At 35.5% G+C, this 21,431-nt stretch overlaps 1 protein-coding gene across 1 annotated transcript in view; it reads left to right on the plus strand.

The window, feature by feature from the left end:
• The first annotated feature begins 14,472 nt into the window (after window positions 1–14,472).
• Window positions 14,473–21,431, plus strand: part of LOC145661559 (E3 SUMO-protein ligase ZBED1-like) — a 60,258-nt gene continuing 53,299 nt past the window's right edge. Inside the window, exon 1 of the mRNA XM_081726877.1 lies at window positions 14,473–14,839. Within this exon, the coding sequence (XP_081583003.1) occupies window positions 14,601–14,839 (239 nt within the window). The 5' untranslated portion in view covers window positions 14,473–14,600. The remainder of the gene's footprint in view (window positions 14,840–21,431) is intronic.

The following is a 21,431-nucleotide window of genomic DNA, read 5'->3' on the forward strand; positions in this document are numbered from 1 at the left end:
AGCTGTCTGCAAAGAAGTTTACCTCTTGCTCCTACGCAAGAACTTGTGTTGGTTGTAGATAATAGTCACATGACAGAAAGATATCAGTAATAGGCTCTATCCAAACAAAAAATAGTGCATTGAAACGACTTGTTTAAACTGAAATTGAAAAATATTGTTATGAGTTCCCTGGAATTAGTTTTCTGTCTACCTGAGTCCGGCATATACGAGAAAAAAAATAGTTTATGTAATAAAAAATGTTATTTTCCTTAAACGTTGTCATTGTGTGGTCAGAGATGGAGTGGGTCAGTGGGTCCGTGGGTCAGTGGGTCAAGTGGGTCAAGTTTTCTGAGTGGGTCAGTGGGTCGTGGGTCAACAGCATGTGACCCACTGTGACCCACCACCCACCATGACCCACTGCGACCCACCACACACCGTGACCCACTGCGACCCACCGACTCAGTATGATCTACCGACCCTCTCTGCTCACTGCATTGTAGAGAGTATCTTCTGAAGATTGGTAAATTTGTCTCCGTTTTACTTTCAAGACCTTCATTTCCCTTTCTTTCCCACTTGTTTCTGTCTACTTACCTGAGGTATTTCTAACCAAGTGAAAAAAGAACTTCGGGTACTTTTGGATATTGATATTTTTAATAGTAATAATAGCAATAGGACTTACACTACAATTTGGCTTTCGAGACCTGTGAGTTTTCAGAGCTAACTACTGGAAAAAATACATTTTTGAATCACTGTAATATATAAATTATTTATAAAAAATTGAATGTAACTATGTGTGCCTGATCATCACGGTCAAATTGCAAAGTCAAATGAAATTACTTTTGGTATATAGTTAGGCCTTAATCCAAATTGGGATGTTATATTGCTTTTATTATAATGCATAATATCCTAAGGAGGTAGTGAGGATCCGAATTTTTGCGAAAAAAAATTAGTATCTCGCAAGCCGTTAAACTTACGGAGCTGAAATTCAGTGTATTAACTCTTTATTGAAAATAAACAGAATGTGTCCTAGCATTTTTAAAATTCTCCTTTATGTGTGTGTGTGTGGGGGGGGGGGCACTTTCTATATATGGAAAATTGGTAGTGAGTTGGTTTGTAAAAATGATCGAAAACGATCGATCTTATTTAAGAAAAAAATCAGAAACAAAAAATACAGTGCTTGGCTTCATGTATCCATTGCTTTCTGCTATAATAATTGCTGAAGCTTATGTTTATTATATGGAGCGCTCACAGCACAGGGCAATCAACCCATAAAGTTGTGAGAAAAATAGGCATAAAATTTGTACTGTAAGCTTAATTACACGGAAATTTGAAGTTTGGATTGTACGCATAATTGTATGGGAAATTTTACACTTTTTTTCCCTTTACGTTGATCTACTTACTTTGATTTGGAACTTTGAAATTTCATCCTTTTTTCCACTGAAAAGTATTGATAATTCAACAAGGAAATAATTATACTATGATAGTTTAATTGAAATTCATCGTAATTTGGCACATGGCATACAGCAGTGTGCTAATTGAAGTTGAAGAAGGGGGGAAATTCCCATTCACCTCTGAATACTTTCCAGAAACCTCGTTCCCTTTCGCTTTCTAGACGGGGGAGAGAACTTGGTAATGGTATCAAAACCTTCATTTGTAATTACAAAAATTAAATTTATAAACAAATAAGAAATCATCAGTTTATCAGGCTTTAATTGATAATTTATTCACAAGATTCCCTATCGAAGGCGTGGTAGATGAAGTTTCTGTTCTCCATGAGTCGACATTGCCAACTGACATGGTGATATGGAAAAGATGTTGTATGGTGATAGAAAGATGATACTTCTTGCTGAGTATTTCAAAACTGTCCAAGAAAAATCGTTATCAGACTTAAGTCTAACAAGCAGATTGTCGATGAGGAGTTGCAGAAATCATATATAAGTATTATCAATTTCCACGACAGAGTGCGAACGGGGATTACCCCTTATGAATTTACAGATGACTGATATTAGAAATAGATTAAGTGCTCAAACATTGTCTAACTTGTTGCTCATCAATGTTAATGGCCCACAGCTAGACAAGCTCAAAATAGACGAGCTAGTTATTTCTTGGCTGAAAGATGGACATCATTCCACTGCGGATGATTTACCGCCAAGATGTTACCAACAGGAAATAAATCCGATTTCAGATTTGTTTTAAGGTGGAAAATTACGAGTTACGGAAAATGTATACTTGTATTACTAATGGCTTATTTGTGCTATTCAACTTTGTACCTACTTTTTAGTAAGTCTCTTCTTTGCTTTAGGTAAACTACTTTGAATAAATATTCATAATAATTGCAATTATGCATATTTGTAACTTAAATTTAACGTGGTGTTTTAGTGATTACAAAAATTACAATTATGAGCATACTTTATGGAGATGCTCTCACATAGGGTACCCGAGCACCTTTATACCCTATGAACAACTGATTTTTCAAGTTTTTTGTGAGAAAAATACTGTGAACTGAGAAACCATAACCATTTCCATATTGTACAGGGATATTTTCCTGCGAATAGAAGTTTCTTGTGGAATGCGTTCAGAAATTAACACTTGCAAGAATACTCTCTTAGTACAAGTATATTTTAGGCACACACTAATTTCCCCCCACCTCGAACTGTTTCAATTTCCTCACTGACAAACACTTTACCATTTTAGATCGTAAAGGTCAGATCCACCATTATTGTAACAGAGTGGTGCTTGAGCGATTGACTAGAAATTGAAACTCCGATTAGTGACAATTTCACAGTCTTGTTTTATTACAAGTGTAAACTCTAGTCAGTTCAGAAGAGGCTGTGGATCGTGTTCAGAGTTGATGACGATGGATTTTGGTGAGTCAGAGTAGTTCAAAGTCGATGAGAGTGGTTCATCGTGGGTGGTGGGTCAGAGTGGGTCAGAGTGGGTCGTGGGTCAGAGTGGGTCATGGTGGGTGGTGGGTCAGTGGGTCGTGGATCACGGTGGGTGGTGAGTCAGTGGGTCGTGGGTCAAGTTTTCATTGACCCACGACAACTCTGTGTGTGGTGTGTCAACAATATTAAATTGATGGAGCTTAATACTTTCATTAAAACGTATTTTTGCGTCTTTCTGGTAATTGTATAACAAATTTCTGGTGATCTGGAATATCCAGTCGAGTGGGGAGTCCGAGGTTTACCCGTGGAAAATTGTTTAGAACTTCTTAACGTAACAAATGTTAATTGTTATTTTATAATTTTCGTGTATAATTCTCTATAATCAATATAAAGGGATATTGTATTTTTTATTCTTCGCGGAAAATTGGGAGTGTGGGCAAAGCCTCGCATGTTCCACCCGTAACTACGAAAAGTTTTCCCATGGCTTTTGAGTCATTATGTAAATAGAAATACAATCTTAGACAACATACCATCATTGTATTTCAACATTTAAATAGCCGGTATGTCAGTCAAAATCGTAATAAAACATACCTCCTCTGCTTTGTTTCCACTTCGAATATCGAGTACAAGTACTTAGAAACAATACTACAGGAGGATGCAAAAATAGAAGAAAATCTAAAAAGCAGAATTAGCAGCAGCTGCACACAAGTTGCATGTTGCAGACAGAAAGATGCAGTAGTGGATATATAGAATGACGCGAAAAGACATAGGGGGCGTGGTGGCTCAGTGGTAGAGCGTTCATCTCCGGTGATTGGGGGCACTGGTTCGATCCGTGTGGACTTTGTGGTGGACAAACACCGTGCTCGTGGGTTTTCCCGGGGTTCTCCCGTTTCCTCCAACTTTCTTCATTCCACCATTTCATTCATTTCTCATCACCGTCTCCTTTAGCCTAATCGGCATAACAGTGGGACGTAAGACTTAAAGAGTTCATTTCATTTTTCATTTTGCGAAAAGACATACTTAAAAATGAAGTAGTTCGAGGAATGAGACCAATAGTAGAAAAGCTGCACGAAAGTAAACATATGGTTTGTAAATGTAAATAGAAGACCTTCGGAATATGTAGCTTACCAGATGGATCTCGAAGTTTATGCTATCGAACTGAATGGGAATTATTATTATTATTATTGTTGTTGTTATTGTTATTGTTATTATTATAGAATGGAAGTAAAACGAAGTATATGGTACAGTATCATATTATAGTGGATACGGCACAAGACAAAAGCAAGTTAAGGACAGCAATCCGAGAAGGCAAATGCTGGTAACCATAGGCGGCGCCAGGAGTTTGGTAATGTGGGTGCAGGCTAGGATGGGAGAACACATCCTAACATTGTTGTCTGAACGCTCTGCACTATTGAGCCTTAAGTAGTAATCTCGAAAATAATCCATGTTTTACTCATATAAAATATACCTAGAAAAAGACGGTATGATAGTAAGTAACTTATAAGAGACTTAAGAAGTCACTCAAATATATCCAATCATAGGAAACAAGAAATATACAAAATAGAAAGGATTATTGTAGGAAATCTGAAGATAGAAGTTAATGTGGGTGCAACTTCACCCACTGCGCCCACTGTGGCACCGCCTATGCTGGTAACTGAGGAAAAATATTTAAAAGAATAAGATGTATCCTTTGGCGTAGAATCAGGAAACTGTAAACTACAGTACATATGTATATTATAGACTCGTGATGATAAAGTATTTTTCTAGTGCTCAAATTTTGTTCTTTTGGGATTACCCGTAGTTGCAGTGCATTGTAATTTTTATATGATGATAGCACAAAGTAGGCCTGTTAAGTATTACAGTATTTTAGATAGTAGGAACACGGCCACTACTGATACACGGGTTAAGTTTTCGATTAGGGGCACACTCCTAGGTCCGCCGTTAGTTTATCAATAATTTAGGTTTTCGTCAACACAGCAAAATTTATGTTTCGTTTGCGTTAATTGGTATAGCACTTATATTTGCTTCGTCCTGCGAGCGTTGCTGCACAAATTTTGCATGCAGTAATATAGAATGAGCACCCCGACTCTTTTTAACTTTATACTCTGAATGTTTACGTTCTTGCTGTATAAGTTCAAAGCTTGAACAACTCTACTTGGAGGGTTACTCCAAGGATATTTTACAAGATCCTTGCGTTACTCTGTTCCAGTCTATGCAAAGTTTGGTGTACCGCAACGCATCGCAAAAAATGCCAGAAGTGATTATAGCTTGCTGATTAGGGGTGTTCGGAATTGAGATTTCAATTCCGGAATTCGGAATGTCGATAATTCCGGAATTTTTCGGAATCTCGGAATTCCGGAATTTTCGGAATCTCGGAATTCCGGAATTTTCGGAATCTCGGAATTCCGGAATTTTTGGAATCTCGGAATTCCGGAATTTTCGAAATCTCGGAATTCCGGAATTTCGAAATTCCGAGATCCCGGAATTCCGTTATTAGAAATTTCCGATGGAGTTTTAAAATTCTGGAATTCCGACCTTCCGAAATTTAGTATCGTGTTCTGGATTCCGGAATTCCGATCTTCCGAAATTTCAGATCTTGTTTCGAGATTCCGGAATTCCGATCTTCCGAAATTTCGGATCGTGTTCCAAGAATCCGGAATTCCGGACTTCCGATATTTGCGATGAAGTTCCGGAATTCCGATTTTCCGAAATCAAATCTATTAGAGGCTTTATATTTTAGTATAGATATGTGGGAAATACCAACTGAAAATGTTCGTTTCGTAACAACAGTAGTGCCAATATTGTAAAGGCCATTGTTGACTTGAGCGATTTCCAACATTTGAGTTGTTTCGGCCATACTTTGAATATTAGAGAAAACAAAGCCCTTGAGCTACAGGGACCTTCGGAAACAGACAAATTATGAGTCAAAGCAGGAAAATGAGACATGCGCTGCAAGCAGAGTAAGATGCATTAGGCCTTCTGCGTAAAATACTTCCGTCATGCACGCCAACAAGATGATTGTTTACTCTCCTTTTGATGCTGGTAGTTTTAACAGGCCAAGAAGAAATAGCAAAAGTTCTGTCTCAAACAATATATAAAAATCTTATCCTTTAGAACGAAGAAACAGAATTATTAACTATGATTATTAATTAGAATTATTAACTATTATCGTCCTTACAAATGCTTTGTGACAGTACTACCATGAGCAAAATAAATGACGCGTCTCTTTATTTTGAAGTTTTTTGAAAATATCTCCGTTTTCTTTATATGTTCGAAATTTCGGAAGGTTTCCCCAGCAGGACAGGTTAATAACAAACCCGTTTTTAATATTTGTGTTAGATATTAGCTTAAAATAAAGAAATTAGAAGCAAAAAACATTAAATCGACAGAAATCTCGAGAATTACCAACTCTGCTAAAATGGGAAATTTTCAAGAACACGAGGGAATTCTGCATTTCAACACGAAGCAGCGACATCTATGTCATTGAGAGAAATGTGGACTAAATCTACAAACTAAACTTTTAACGAATATTTCTAGTATGTCTTATTATATGCATTTTCTGCAAACTCCAAATATATGAATATATGCTCAGTATTAACATAAAGATAGAGCAAATAGTGGAAATTATCTATGGAAAAGGACGAATTGGTAGGACGATCGTAATGAAATATCGTTTTTACCGGAACAGGCTCAGTTCCCGTAAAAAAACAAATAGCTTAGTTAGTTAAAGTAACGAGTCTGTATGCTGAAGGTAGCGGGTTCGATCCCGTGGAATTGCCGTTATCATTTTTATCACTACCCTACGGTTATTTTTTTTAATTTTTTTTTATTTGGGAAAGAATCAAATTGTAACGTATGTGTAAAACTCATGACGATACCCAAAAAAAAAAAAAAAAAAAAAAAAAAATGCTGTTGTCGCACTTGCATTAGCGTCCCTAATTTTGTTTGCAAACAGTTTCGTAATTATTTCCCCTATGCTCACTGCTCACCATATGCTCGCTGGCGCATAACGAATGTTTCCCAGTAAATGTTAATTCTAATTTGGAGAATTTTATAAAGTTTCACAATATTTCTCACTAGATAGTCTTCTATCTACGTGTTTGGATATTTTGATAACAGATTTCCCTATTAAATGTTTAATTTTCCCTAGATGTTTAATTACGGAAAAGTTTTACAATGTATTTGTATTGAATTGAAATTGTTTTGAATTTACTACATAAGGTAAGTAGACCGAAGGAGGAGAACTCAAGTAATTGATATTCTACGTAAAAGCAACCTATTGTAGAATGATGATGCTTCTTACCTTCAGCACATAATCTTTACGTTAGAGAGTCAGACAGAGAAAAATCCTCCTCTGTGACCACCCATCTTAAACCTCTACATATCATTGTTCGTCTCACAAAATTTCGGTGCTCCAAAAACATTCAAATAATAATAATAATAATAATAATAATAACAATAATAATAATAATAATCCTGAATATGCCATCCTTACATAATGTAGGATATCTTAGTTTCTTAGTTTAAATCTTAAATATCTTAGTTTAAAATGCTTTCTTTAGTACTTATTTGAGCAACCATGTAGGAGGGGGTACGACTTTTTATTTTGCCCCTCTCATTTCAGTAGCCTTCCAACAGAAAGTAATTTTTGATAAGCAGGACAGACAAAATGAATAAGAAATATATTTACAGCATCCTCTCCCCTTTCATGATTGGAATATCACGTAATATTTTTTATTCTACGAAGAATGGCCCTGTGCGGTTAGGGGTTGGTAACTAAAAAAATACCTAATATATAGCGCCCCTTGATTGTAATATTACCGCTTCTTTATTTGTACGAGGGAGCCCCTACACAATCAAGGGTGACAAAAAGAATAGGAAGAGTGTCTATTGATTCCAGTGGTGGATCCAGCACGAACTCCTGGGGGAGGGGAGGGGAAGTGAAACATTCTTTTGATGATGTGAAGCTGTCACAAATTACCACTTAACTAAACTAAAGAATAGTGGGGGGGAACCGGAACCCAGTCAGTTTAAATTGATGTAAAAAGTTTAATTTTTGGCTTCATATTAAAGTTTTGGTTTCAAATGAGAATTTCAGTCCAAGTGGTCAATGATCAAATCTCCGGGGGGGTCTTCAGTATAGGGGGCTACGGCTCCCTTATGGGAAAAGGCAAAAATATGAAAATGCTTATAACTTCCGAATTTTCCGTCTATTTTAAAGAAATTATTGGCTTCATATTAAAGTCTTGGCTTCAAATGACAATTTCAGTCCGTGTGGACAATGATCAAATCTCGGAGGGCTCTTCGGTGTAGGGGTTTCGGCTTCTTTATGGGACAAGATTCACGTAGTTGATATTGCAAAATTGTTTTGTATATATAAGTGGAAACTTGCACCATTTGGTTAATTTTACCTCTTATGTTTTGCAGATTCATATTCCAAGCAATAGTTACTTCGCAGAGCTAAAAGAAGGCACTTACTAGTTTCATTAAAATGAAATGTCTTTTATGAGAGGAGCAGACGAACGAACAGGCACCCAAACGTTGGTTGAGTCGTACGGTTGAAACTCGTTAAGCTCGCTTCAATTATTATTATTATTATTATTATTATTATTAATAATAATAATAATAATAATAATAATAATAATAATAATAATAATAAAGCATTGCAGGGACCTTTGGTGCAGGGGGTCCGTGGCTCGATTCCACTTCATGCCAAGTGAAATTTGAGGTGGACAAATACCGTGTGCATGGGTATGTGTTTTCTTGAGATTTTCCATTTTCCTCCCACTTTCTTCATTTCACCATTTCATTCATCATCATTCTCCCTTAGCGTAGGTGCATAATCGTCCAACGTTAAACTAGATATTGCAATTTCAATAATAATAATAATAATAATAATAATAATAATAATAATAATAATAATAAAAATTAATTCAACTCAAAGGACTGTAATTTATGTGGACAGCAATTATCATAAATATGCAACCATTATAAAAACAATGCTTTGAGTAGAAAGATAAACCTTCCTAAGTGTTAACGAATGCGCACGAGATAAGACATGTCTCGAGAAAGAGACAAGACGTGCTTTGTGACATCCAAGATAATACGAGGCAAATGTTTTGGACACGAGATAGCTTGTAAAATGTCTCGTCTTGTCTGGAATGTCTCGAAAACAAAAGTCTAAGTTTTAAAATTATTTTTCAAGATCTATTCTCTCAGAAGTAGTTCTCTGCCTTAAAATTAATAACGACATTTGTGACTTAAAAAAAGATAAACAATGCCTAAAGTTAATAGTTAACTTTTCGAAAAGAAGCTTCATTAAGGGTGAACCTGAAAGATGTCCACAAACTTCGGGAGGTGATTCGTGACATCAAAAGGAGACAAATGGTCCTCTTGCAGTTTTCGAATTCAGCTTCGTTGTCGAGATACAGGGTTGCCAACTGGTCGTGTTTGAGAAACTCACTGGGAATAAATTCAAGTCCAAGAATAAACTACTACTCATATATTTTTCAGGTCAATTGACTTATACCATGTTGTAAGGTCAAATATTTATTTATGAAGTGTGTACAAAATTCGCCAGGGTCTTTTCTGAGAAAATCGTCGAGAAAAAGTCACCTCCAAGAATAAACTACCCCTCGTAAATTTTTCTAAGAGAAATATCTGATGCTGCAATATAGGGTTGTTAATTAAATATTGATTAATGAAAAATAAACAAAATTGTTAAAACCATTTTTGAGAAAATAGCGTTTTTCGATTTTCGGCTGTTTGTAAACCACACTTATTTTAGGTGGTAGGAAAAAATGGAAAAACTCCTGTAAGAATACTAAGTAAACCCTAAGTTTAAAATTTGGTGTAGATAAGTTAAACGGTATGGCCTCTAGGCGAGTGCATATAAAAGTGTGCCGAACGGACTGACCGGAAGGACGGGTGTCGAAAAGTCACATTTTCGGTATGTAGACGCCATGAAACATGTAAATCCCTTGAAATCTGAATTTGATATTATTTTCACAATCACTATATTTTCTTCTCTCTTTTGTCGCTCGAAAAAGAAAAGCCTGAGTTTACCACAAAAAGCTAGGGAGTTTCTCAAAAAATATTCAATTACAGGGCCACCGCACTAAACTTTTTCAATTCAATTTCTTAACTGTGTTAGGCCGCAGTTGTTACTGAAGTGTGTATTTGGATAATACGAATAAAATTATCGTATTATTCAAATACATCGAATGTCAGATTATCGAATAAAAAACTTCGATTGAAGAAAATCCATACTACAAAACTAACTCACACTTTGAGCACATTTTCATTAGACATATAATAGACCAATTAATGCAATCATTGTTTATGAAATATGAAAAAAATCAAATGTCACTTTGGGAAATTCGTTCGAAAAGAACACGTCAGGAGTAACCTACCTCTTGTGAATTGTTTCGAACAATGAGTTAAGATATACTTTTGGTTATTAATGAAATATTTATTTGCGAAATTTGAACAAAATCGCCTGTCGTTCGAGAAAATTGTCGGGGAAAAAACCTTGACCCCAAAAATAATCTATCCGTTGTAATTGTTTTTCATAGAAATGACTTATACTAAAATATAGGGTTATTAATGAAATACTTATTTATGAATTATCAATAAAATTGTCCGAGTAATTTTTGAGAAAATCGTGAGGGAAAAATAACTCCCCGAATAAACTATCTCTTGAGGATTCTTTCAGGGTAAGCGAGTTATTCCATATTACTAGGTTTTTAATGAAATATTTATTTCTGAGTACGAACAAAATTGCTTGACTCATTTTTGAGAAAACCGTGGAGGAAAAACACCCCCAAGAGTAAACTACCCCTCGCATATTTTTCCAGGACAAACGAGTTTTGCCATATTGTTCGGTTATTAACGAAATATTTATTTTTGAAATATGAATAAACTCTTTTGAGTCGTTTTTGAGAAAATCGCCCAGACAACACTCCACCAAGAATAAACTACCCCTCGCATTTTTTTAGGACAAACGAGTTATGCCATATTGATAAGTTATTAATGAAATCTTTATTTATGAAATATGAACGAAAACATTTGATTCCATTTTGAGAAAATCACTGAGAAAAAACTCACCCCCTTAGTATAAACTACCCCTTGTAGATTTTTCTCAGATAAATGCCTTATACCACAAAATAGGGTTGCTAATTAAATATTGATTTATAAAAAAAGGAAGAAAACAAGATCGTTAGAGCCAGTTATGAGAAAATATCTTTTTTTTATTTTCATCGTACAGGAAACTACCCTTGTTTTGGGAGTAGGAGGGAAATAAAAAAAAACTATAGGAAATACTATGAAAATCTTAAACTAAAATTTGTTGCAGATAAGTTGAACGGTATGGCTTCTAGGCGAGTGCACAGAAAAGTGTAGCGAATGGACGGACGAACTGATGGACATGTATCGAAAAATAACTTTTTCGGTGTTAGGGGCTATAATACGTGTAAATTCGTTGAAATTTCAAATTTGATTTTTTTTCGAACACCATACTTTCTTCTCTCATTTGTCACTTCAAAGTAAAAGGAAAGTAGACACCCACTTTTACACATAGACATTTATTGATTTAAAACTGTTTTAGTTTGTGTCATTTCACTTCCAATTGAAAGGTTTTACAATGATTAACGGCATACCAATGACGAGACGGAAGTTTTCAGGAAGTAAATGCATTCAGAAGTCTAGACTGCATTACAGCCTGTTTTTATTTCTGTAATTGTTAACAGCTGTAATTTCGTCCAAACGCTACATGAAATAATTTTTGGTTGACGTCATTGTATTACTATTTTAGTATTGTTCTCTTCAGACTTGGTTGAAGTTTTGTCTTAACGGTTATACATTTTTTCTTTCTTATTTCATCGTTACACATAAGAACAAAATGTTATGATGAGTGGATAGATTCGAACCTACGAACATTGAGTTTATATTCTTCCAACACTTTACCAATGGACCAAGCTTTGTCTTCACGTTAACGCCTGGTTACAGGGTTTACTACGATTTAAATAAAATGGCTGGCTGTTAGAATTCCCTGCTCACATATTTCGATAAATAATTTTCATTGCTTCGTAGATACGTAGAGCAATGTTTAGATACACATTTTAGGAGAGTGAATTTTGGTGTATATAATAATTTCATGCCAGGTAAAAGCTAGATAAGTTTTGATAAAATGTTTCATATGTAGTTCTCAATAATAAGCTTGCTGTTCGGAGTGAAGTTCCAAGGTTCAGCATTGCCTAGCAGTTTTTGCTATTAATATCCCTTCTAACAATATTGGCAGTGGACAAAAGTTAGCCCGTGTTGAAGCTTTTTGCTCCTAATTTAGTTATTTTACTTATTTAAGGAATATATTGAAAATTGTCAGCAGGCACGTATGTAGTAATTTATTTCGGGAGAAGTCCGACTTCAATATTAGGATAAATTATAATAAAATTTAAAAGATAATCCTTAAATTTAGGCTAAATTTACAGAGAAGTTGGGATTTCAGAGGGGAGTCTGGACCACCTGGACCCACCCCTAAATGCGTCCTTGTTTGTCAGTAACGTTTCCTCATTTTGAAACCCTCAAAAACTTCGGATATATAAAGGAAAACGAGTTATTTCCGATAAAATATCACTTCAGAAGACGCGACAGTTTTATTGCACATGGTGGTATCCCAAGTTCACAAGGGCAAGAATTCATTAATTTTGATTCTCTGTCATTGTGCTCTATCGAAAGGTTAGGTTTGTAACATATTACTCCTACGAACAAGCATGACTGGCAGATAGGAATACTGAACACAACTCCAGAGAAATGCATGCTGAACTTACGTTTATAGCTACGCTTTGGTGATCTGCCCTCAAGGTCAATCGAGTGGTAATTCAGTTCCGTCTCTGTTCTTAAGCCATGTTCGTATTACTTCGAACAGTTTTGATAATGAAAAGCATGCCTCTTAATATAACAGACTTCTTTCGCGTAAGAAATCGAAACTCAGTTGGTCAGAGCAACTAGTCTGTAAGAATTAGGTTGTTAGTTAGTTAGGAGCCCAGTACGAGTAAGGGTTTTTATTACTATTGTTTTTATCTTTTTTATGTGAGGAAAAATCAAATTGTGACATCTCGATATCAAATGTATTTGATTAGGTAGCTTTGTCTTAGCTAAACTTTAAACATCAGTAACCGTCGAAATTATTTCACCAACTGATCACTTACTGAACATTTCAAACACGTCAAACCAGTGGCATAACATGAAGGTTAACCTCTCCTCCACAGTCATTAGTTATGTGTCCGTACTTTCAAGGGCGGACTAAGGGCCGGGCGACTGCCCGGGGCGCCAGAGAAAGAGGGGCACCAAAACGAGCCTCAAAAAGTAAATATTATAATGTTTTTTCTACTGACGTTTTTGGTTTATATTCTTGTAAATTAGTGGCAATTATATGATCTTTTTCCATTTCACTATGGAAGAAGAGAGTTTCATAGTACTAAGGGGGCTGAATCGAAAAATTGAGAGATGGCATGTAGAATAAAGAGTGCCGGGAATTAAGTATTGTTTGTGTGTTTGACGATATTCTCTTTTTTGTATCGTCATGAGTTTTACACATATGTTACAATTTGATTATTTCCCAAATAAAAAATAAATAAAATAACCTTAGTGATAAAAGTGACAACAGTACTTCCACGGGACTCGAACCTACCTTCGGTATACAAACTCGTTGCTTTACCAAACTGAGCTATTTGCTCTCTTACGTAAGCTGAACCTGTTCTACAGTAAAGACGATTTTTCATTACGATTGGGCTAACAATTCGTCTTTTTCCATTGGTAATTTCCACTATTTGCACTATCTATACGTTAATACTTACCATAGATTCATATATTTGGAGTTCGCTGATAATGCATATAATAAGACATACTAGAAATATTTCGTTAAAATTTTCGTTTGTAGATCTAATCCACGCTTCTCTCAATGACATAGATGTCGCTGCTTCGTGTTGAACTGCAGAATTCCCTCGCGTTCTTGAAAATTTCCCACTTTAGCAGAGTTGGTAATTCTCGAGATTTCTGTCGATTTAATGTTTTTTGCTTCTAATTTCTTTATTTTAAGCTAATATCTAACACAAATATTAAAAACGGGTTTGTTATTAACCTGTCCTGCTGGGGAAACCTTCCGAAATTTCGAACATATAAAGAAAACGGAGATATTTTCAAAAAACTTCAAAATAAAGAGACGCGTCATTTATTTTGCTCATGGTAGTACGTCAGCAGAAACATCTGTTACAGCGTTGGACATATGGCCATCATATGAACAAATTTCAAAAGATTTTTAAGTCGAAGAATCTCAACTGATAGACGATATATCAGAACAAGATGAAGCAAGTACGCAGGAAACACATCTTTCATTCTATGACTCTTTGACTGAAGAGGGAGATAGTCAACAGATCTTAGAAGCAGCACTCAAAGACAAGAACAATCTCCAGCGTTCGGCTGTTGAGAACAAAGGAAGCACTGTTCTAGCTTAGAATTTTATATAGATATTCTCTAGCAACCCTCGTTCTCAACATCCCTTTTTGTAAACAATATGAAAGACAAAACAATCTTGACTATATTTCTTTTAGTTTTAAGACAAAGGGAGAACTACAGATGTATACTTTATTAACGTGGTGCCAGTGTTCTACTTTGGAAGAAAATCAGTTTATTTAAAGTAAGTGAACCAGACTCACATGTATTTTTGTTGTCTTTACTATGAAGTCTTTTGCGTGGAAGCATTTCAGGAAAGTTGAAGAAGATACGGCACAATGTTTACTGAAGAACTGTAAAGCTGTGGTTCCAATTAAAGGTGGAAGTACTTCTTGCATGATTTCGCATTTAAAAACTAAGCACCCTATTATATGGAGTCAGGAAAAGAGGCAGAAAGTTGCAGAGGAACAAATGGACGAGAAACAGTCAGATGCTGAAGTTTCTGTACTGGAGAAGACTGAGAGGTTAGTTTTCATTTCTTTTATATTTTTGTTTTCAAAACTTACAAATTGTATAATTTCTGCAATGTCTTTTAATATAACCATTAGAAACTACTATACTAAAATAATATAATTCAAAAGCTATTTTGATTGCCAACCTCACTGCAAATTCTAGTCGTTTACTTACCTCAACTCATTTCTCTTGCGAATTTCTTTCCCTCACATTTACCCATGTAATCACCAAGTGATCACACTTGCCTCATTCCCATCTCCCATTTTAACAAAACATTCTTCCTTTCTCCCAAAATCTTTAATTAGCTCACTATCTGAGTCAATTGATTTCCCATTTCTCAGGTGTTGAAGTGCCTGCCTAAATTAATCCCTCAATACCATAAGTTGTTTGCACACTTCAGTTACTGTTTCACATTATCGTTTTAGCAGAAGCTTATTAAGCGTGGGCGGGGGAGAGCTAACAGTATTGATGTAACTAGAATATTCTTCTAGAAATGGCATGGTCCTTTATTTTTTCAAAAGATTTTGTTGTGATAACTTTTATTTCTCTCATTTTTAAGTATATACCTACTGAATAGTGGTTCTCATTAAACGAGATTTAAGGCTTTCTCGTAGCAAAAAGATGATGTGAAAGTATTGCCCTACCTCGAAAAGTTAACTTTTTCTGTTGAATAAGGCTTGTGTTGTTTCGTGTCTTGTCACGTCAAACCTGTGTCGCGAACAATATTGATTCTTTTGAGAGTGCACACTTCACATCCATTATTCCTGTACATGTGAGAGTTTACATGTAGGAGTAGGGTTGCCAGATTTTGTAAAGGAAAAACCGGAACACCAATCTCAGGCTATATATAAGATGAGGGGGGTCCTACTGTGAAGGGCAGGTTGTGCTCAGTAGTTTTTTTTATTTTCATATGAAAATTATTCTATTTGCATATCTGTATTTAAATTTGTATTTTTGTTTATTATGTAATCACAGAACAAGTTTAAGGTAATATGTTAATTTTGTATGAAGTAAATATAAAATATTATTCTTGGAAATTATTCCGAATGAAATTAAAATTGGAATTTGAAAGCGACTCCCTACGACAAGAGCGGTTTATCTCGCTATTTCTTCAAAATCTCTATATAGAGCCCTTCATGCGAATTCGGCGGAAGGGGGAGCAGATTTTGGTGCAGAAGAAAATCCTGTGCTTACCGCACGTTGGAAATTTTTCACATTTTTGAACAATAAATATTGACGTCAGGTAATTTACCTTATAGGGACACCATACCTTATAGTTAGTATATCATTCTATTTTTCATTTTTTTATGCTATTAGTATGTGTCCAGATAATATTTGAAAACTTTCTTGGTTCTGTTTTAACAGACTGCTAACAGAGCAGACACACACACATATATAGCTGAGAGAGCGAAGTTTTTGTTTGATCCATGTAGGAGGAGAGGCAGAAGGGAGTTGAACGAACCAACCGTTTTTTTCTTTTCTGTAATTATCATTTTTAATATTGTTTTAATTTATATAGTAAAACTTAAATGAGTGTTTGATATTATTATGGTCAAGGAAAAGAGAATTGGAACATAAATTGAAGTATGTTATATATCCATACAAACTTGAAAGTGTTTGCGTTATTTAAAAAAAATATACCACATCAGAAACTAAATTCGTTAACAGCGCCTCAAGGACAGTGACCATCGGAAGCGAGGGTGGAATCTGCCTGTGGAGCGGCTCTGGACAAATTCTTTGGAAGGGGAGAAAAAACGGTTGGAGTGGACATGAAAGGCGGAGCACTTCTCCGGTTTTGAACTGAAAAAAATAGGGTGAGATCTGGAGAAGGAGGTCTTCGAAGATGAGAGGTGCTTGAGCCAGAGAATAGTTAACACGTAAAGTAAGATAATTCGTGTAAAAAACAATATGTGTTTTGAAATATTAAATCGCCGCTTCTACAAGATAAGAACGATAAACATAAACTAAATACAGTGAACCAGTGCTATATTTTTACAAGTTTAGTGTGTATTATCGGAGTTTTATTGAAAAGTTTTCTTTCTTTTTTTCTTTTTTTTTAAGTGCTCAACCTTGCTGGCAGTTGGAAGGAACACCTACCAGACATTGTCAGGGCAAGGTAGCTCCCTTGGTTTTGGGGAGAATAATGTGTGGCTTCACATAACACATCTTTGGCGGGTCACACACAGTGTAAAAAAATCGTTAACGTCAAGGAGAACGAAGCTGTTAGTTGATCATAAACAATTAAAAGTTCTAAGAACATCTTGTACAAAATAGACAGTGTTTGCAGAGGACTAAGAACGGACTATAATCCTGACTTTAAAATATATGTGGTTTTTAGTGAACTTTGATCTTTCCTTTTGAGAAACAGTGACATAAAAATATTAAGATTGTGAGTAAATCCTAGTTAATCGAACTCTGTACTAAAATCGCTTAAGAACTAATATCAACATCAACTGGATAAACATTTTATTAAGTAAAACTTCTCTAGCTATATATATAAATATATGCATAGACATACACACGGTTGGTAATTATCCCTGTGCACAGTGGAAAAGTGTAAAAATGAAATATGTTCAAGGGATTCAGAAAGAATTATACCATTTTTTTTAATCTTCAAATATTGCTATTAAATAATATCAAAACACAAATGGCTGGTTCGTACATGAATTGTCTATGGTTCTGGAACTGGTGAGTACACTGATTTTTAGATGTACCATATCATGTTTTCTTTTTTTCAGCTGAAATTGTATGAAGGACTTCTCAATGTTTCCCGTATGTATTGTCACTTCCTAACGGTGCACAGGAAGAAAAAATTAGAACCCACGTATTGACACAGGAGCAATATAGTAACGGAGATATTAAAAAAAATAGAGAGTGTGTACCATTTCGGTATCATTGGCAGTACAGTATATTCTTTTATTTTCAATTGTTTTTAAAATTTTATGTGACTATTAACGCTACTCTCTTGCTTCTGATCATCGAATATCAGCTTCATAGCTCCTGCATTCTATCTTTTTATCTTATTCTCAAAGGTCAGTACTCAGCCCTGTACTCAATGAAGGAAATATAAACAGTGTATTAATTAATTTAGCTTTGTGTAGTGGTGGCTCTGAAGTACATCCCACTAACACAATAAAGTAGTAGGCTAGGTGCATGCTCTACTCAAGTGAATCCTCTTTAGGGGCTCTTCACATACAGTTTGGCCATTTACTGCCATAGGGCCATTCACACTACTTATCTGGTCAGAATCAATTAAGTGCCCGTCTTTTCCAGATTATTACTCACAATTTTCCAGTTTATTCTATACACAGTTAACATAAATGAAGACTCCCAAGAAATGTATAAAGAATGTGAAAAGGTAATATAGACACCCCTTATTCCGAATTGTTGTCTTTAACGGGTCCTAAATATTGCGCCAATTATAACACACCCTATCTTTTATGACTGAAAAGATATTGTTTTCTTTGTTGAGTCATCACCTGAGTCAGAAACACTACAATAATGCTTTAAATTTAGCATTTAGGAAAAAAATGAAGTATAAAATAACTATTAGTTTAAGCCTGTCAATGAGAAAAAGACGTTCATTTCTATTGAAAGTGATATTCGAGAAATTATTGTCATGAAATATGCTCCTCTTGAATACTTTTTAAATATTTCCTTTTCTTTTCTCTGAAAACGAAACAACCCCATAGGACAAAAGAATGGATGTGATTTTCAAACTCCTTGTTGTTTGTTTGAAACTATTTGGCTACATAAACCCTCTGTTTTTAGTGAGACAAACTAGTTCTTGTAGGTTGATTTTTTTCAGTCTGAAGAACGAAAACTGGGACAAACAGGCGTCGCGAAAGCCTTTTTCGGGACAGTTGATAATTTCACTGATCACCAGGACTGTCCCGGAAAACCAGGACGTCTGCCAACCCTATGTAGGAGCGACTTCACTACTAGGTTTTCTTCTACAAAATTTTGTCTAGAGGGGAGCCACAATCAAAATGTGAGCGAGCTGCACTAGAATACTATCTAGATAAGAGTGACATTATACTCACAACTTCCGCTAGCTCTGGGGGAAAAGGGGCAATTGGTAAAAGCGGGATGGGTTTGGCTCCCCTTGGAAGAATGCCTGGAAGAAACGTTTATGACAGCCAGTTTTGAAAGCTATATGCAGGAAGCAGATAAGGCGGAGGAAGAGGGAAATAAAATGAAGTCAGTATTAACTATACAAAATCCAAACGTAATACCCAATCATTTTACGTAAATTCCGATGAACTCTACACATTATTAATATGGAATAACTTTCAAGAGGGTCAACGGTGTTTTAGGGAAGGCTGATCCTCCCTGGTCTCCCTCTAGTTATGCTTATGACTAACAGTACCAGTAAAGAGGGTAGTTTACAGAATTCTTTTTTTGTGAATAAATTCAAGGGATATTATGTACTTCTACATGTAAGGTATTCCAGCGTATCTACTATTCTACTGCAATTGCTTTAACAAAAATAAAACCAACAACAGAATTGCACTACCAATTTGTATACACGACTCCAAAAGTGCATTACCACCTGCAATTCTCCGTTTCCTGCAATAGCAGGCAACCCAAAAAGCTCAGCGCTTGGGTTGGTTGCACATTCGAAAGGCGTTGGACCAAACCTCAATTTTGTTACAAATATATCAGTGTGGCAAACTGCAAATAAGAGAATAAAATAAATTGTTAAGACTTACCATTTTATTATCGTGATGGCAATGGATGACATAAAAGTTACAAAATCATCTTACCTAAGCAGTTCAAACAAGGTGAATGGTAAGAAACACACATAAGAGGAAAGCAGTTTCTTTCCTTTTCCAAAAGAAAATCTCGTAAAAAAGAAAAAGATTATATAATGTAAAGGTTTAATATAAAAGCCTAACACCCCAAAACAAACATCTACACGACACAGAAAGAGAGAGAAATACAGAATAAGGAACACCAATGGCTTAGCTGACTAGCGGGCCTCTCATACAAGATAAAGAAATGGGACCTTAGTTGTAAACCTAATTGTTATAATAATAATAATAATAATAATTATTATTATTATTATTATTATTATTATTATTAAAAATCGTCTACTTTCCCAATCTCTGACCTACCTAAGAGCATGTCTGTATATAGCGGTCATGTGAGTACCTTTTGTCAATGAGTGGCCCTAAAGGTAAAAGGGATGCAAATATCTGAGAGAGAGAAACAAAAAACTTTCTTATGATAAATTCTAGGGGAAAGTTCGAGGAATTGCTTTTGACGGGTGCTTTCTTGTTTTTCGGGGACAGAAAATTGTATCGGCTAAGAAATTACAGTATATAATATTGCAAATTTGCAAGTGCATTTATTTACAATGCAATTTGAGGTAATAAAGAAATTGAGGACTTCGGGACAAACGACTTGTCAAGTCCAAAAAGTGAAACCATAAAGGAGATAGCTTCACAAGGATTTCTATTCATCTGATTTTCTTCAAACTTGGCACATATATACTAGACCGAAAATAAATGCACACATGTTTTTTTTTGTTTCTTTCGGAGAACAGGTTAAAGGAGGCAAAGGGTCCCTTTTAAAAAAGGGTACCTTTGATTTAAAAGGACCAAATTAAAGAAACGATACTCTGCCGATGCAAAGATGACTTCAAAGTACAAAATACGGGTTTTGAAGTTTTTCACAGAGAAGTTATGCAGAGGCAATGCTCCTTCGAAATGAGAAAGGACCCCGAACAATCTTTATGGAAATTGGATTTCGGTGGAATTGCTTGGAACCGTGTTATGTTGTAGATATTATGTTCCTGAGAAAATGTCTCAATGGACACAACCAAAAATCGTTGGCCGTTTGGCCACCATGAGGCCACTTTCTTACAAAAAAGCCGAAGAAAGCGACATTCGAGATTTTGGACAAAAATACTAAAACCGTGATGTTGTAGATATTGTGATTCCGAAAAGGTCCTAATGGCCATAACCACCAAACACTGATATTTGGCCACTACAGGGCTACTTTTTTTTAAAACAGCCAAACATAGTGATATTCTGGATTTCAATGAAAATCAGTAAAACTGTGATGTGTTGTAGATGTTGTGATCCTGAGAAAAAGTCTCAATAAGCACAACCATCAATCACTGACCGTTTGGCCACTACGAGGCCACTGTTTTGAAAGTAACCGAAGATGGCGATGTTCTTGATTTCGGTAAAAATGACTAAAACTGTGATATGTTGTAGATATTGAGATTCTGAGAAAAGTTCTTAATGGGCACAAACACTAATCAATGACCGTTTGTTCACAACGAGGCCACTTTCTTGAAAGTAACCGAAGATGGCCAAGTTCTGGATTTCGGTAAAATCACTGAAACTGTGATATTTTGTAGATATTGTGATTCTGAGAAAAGGTCTTAATGAGCACAACCACGAATCACTGATCGTTTGGCCACCACGAGGCCACAATTTTGAAAGTAACCGAAGATAGCCACTTTCTGGATTTCGGTAAAATGACTGAAACTGTGATATGTTGTGGATGTGGTAATTCTGAGAAAAGGTCTTAATGGGCACAAACACTAATCAATGACCGTTTGGCCACAACGAGGCAACTTTCTTGAAAGTA

Source organism: Thermobia domestica, chromosome 10, assembly GCF_964235325.1.
Source record: "Thermobia domestica chromosome 10, izTheDome1.hap1.1, whole genome shotgun sequence".
NCBI lineage: Eukaryota > Metazoa > Arthropoda > Insecta > Zygentoma > Lepismatidae > Thermobia > Thermobia domestica.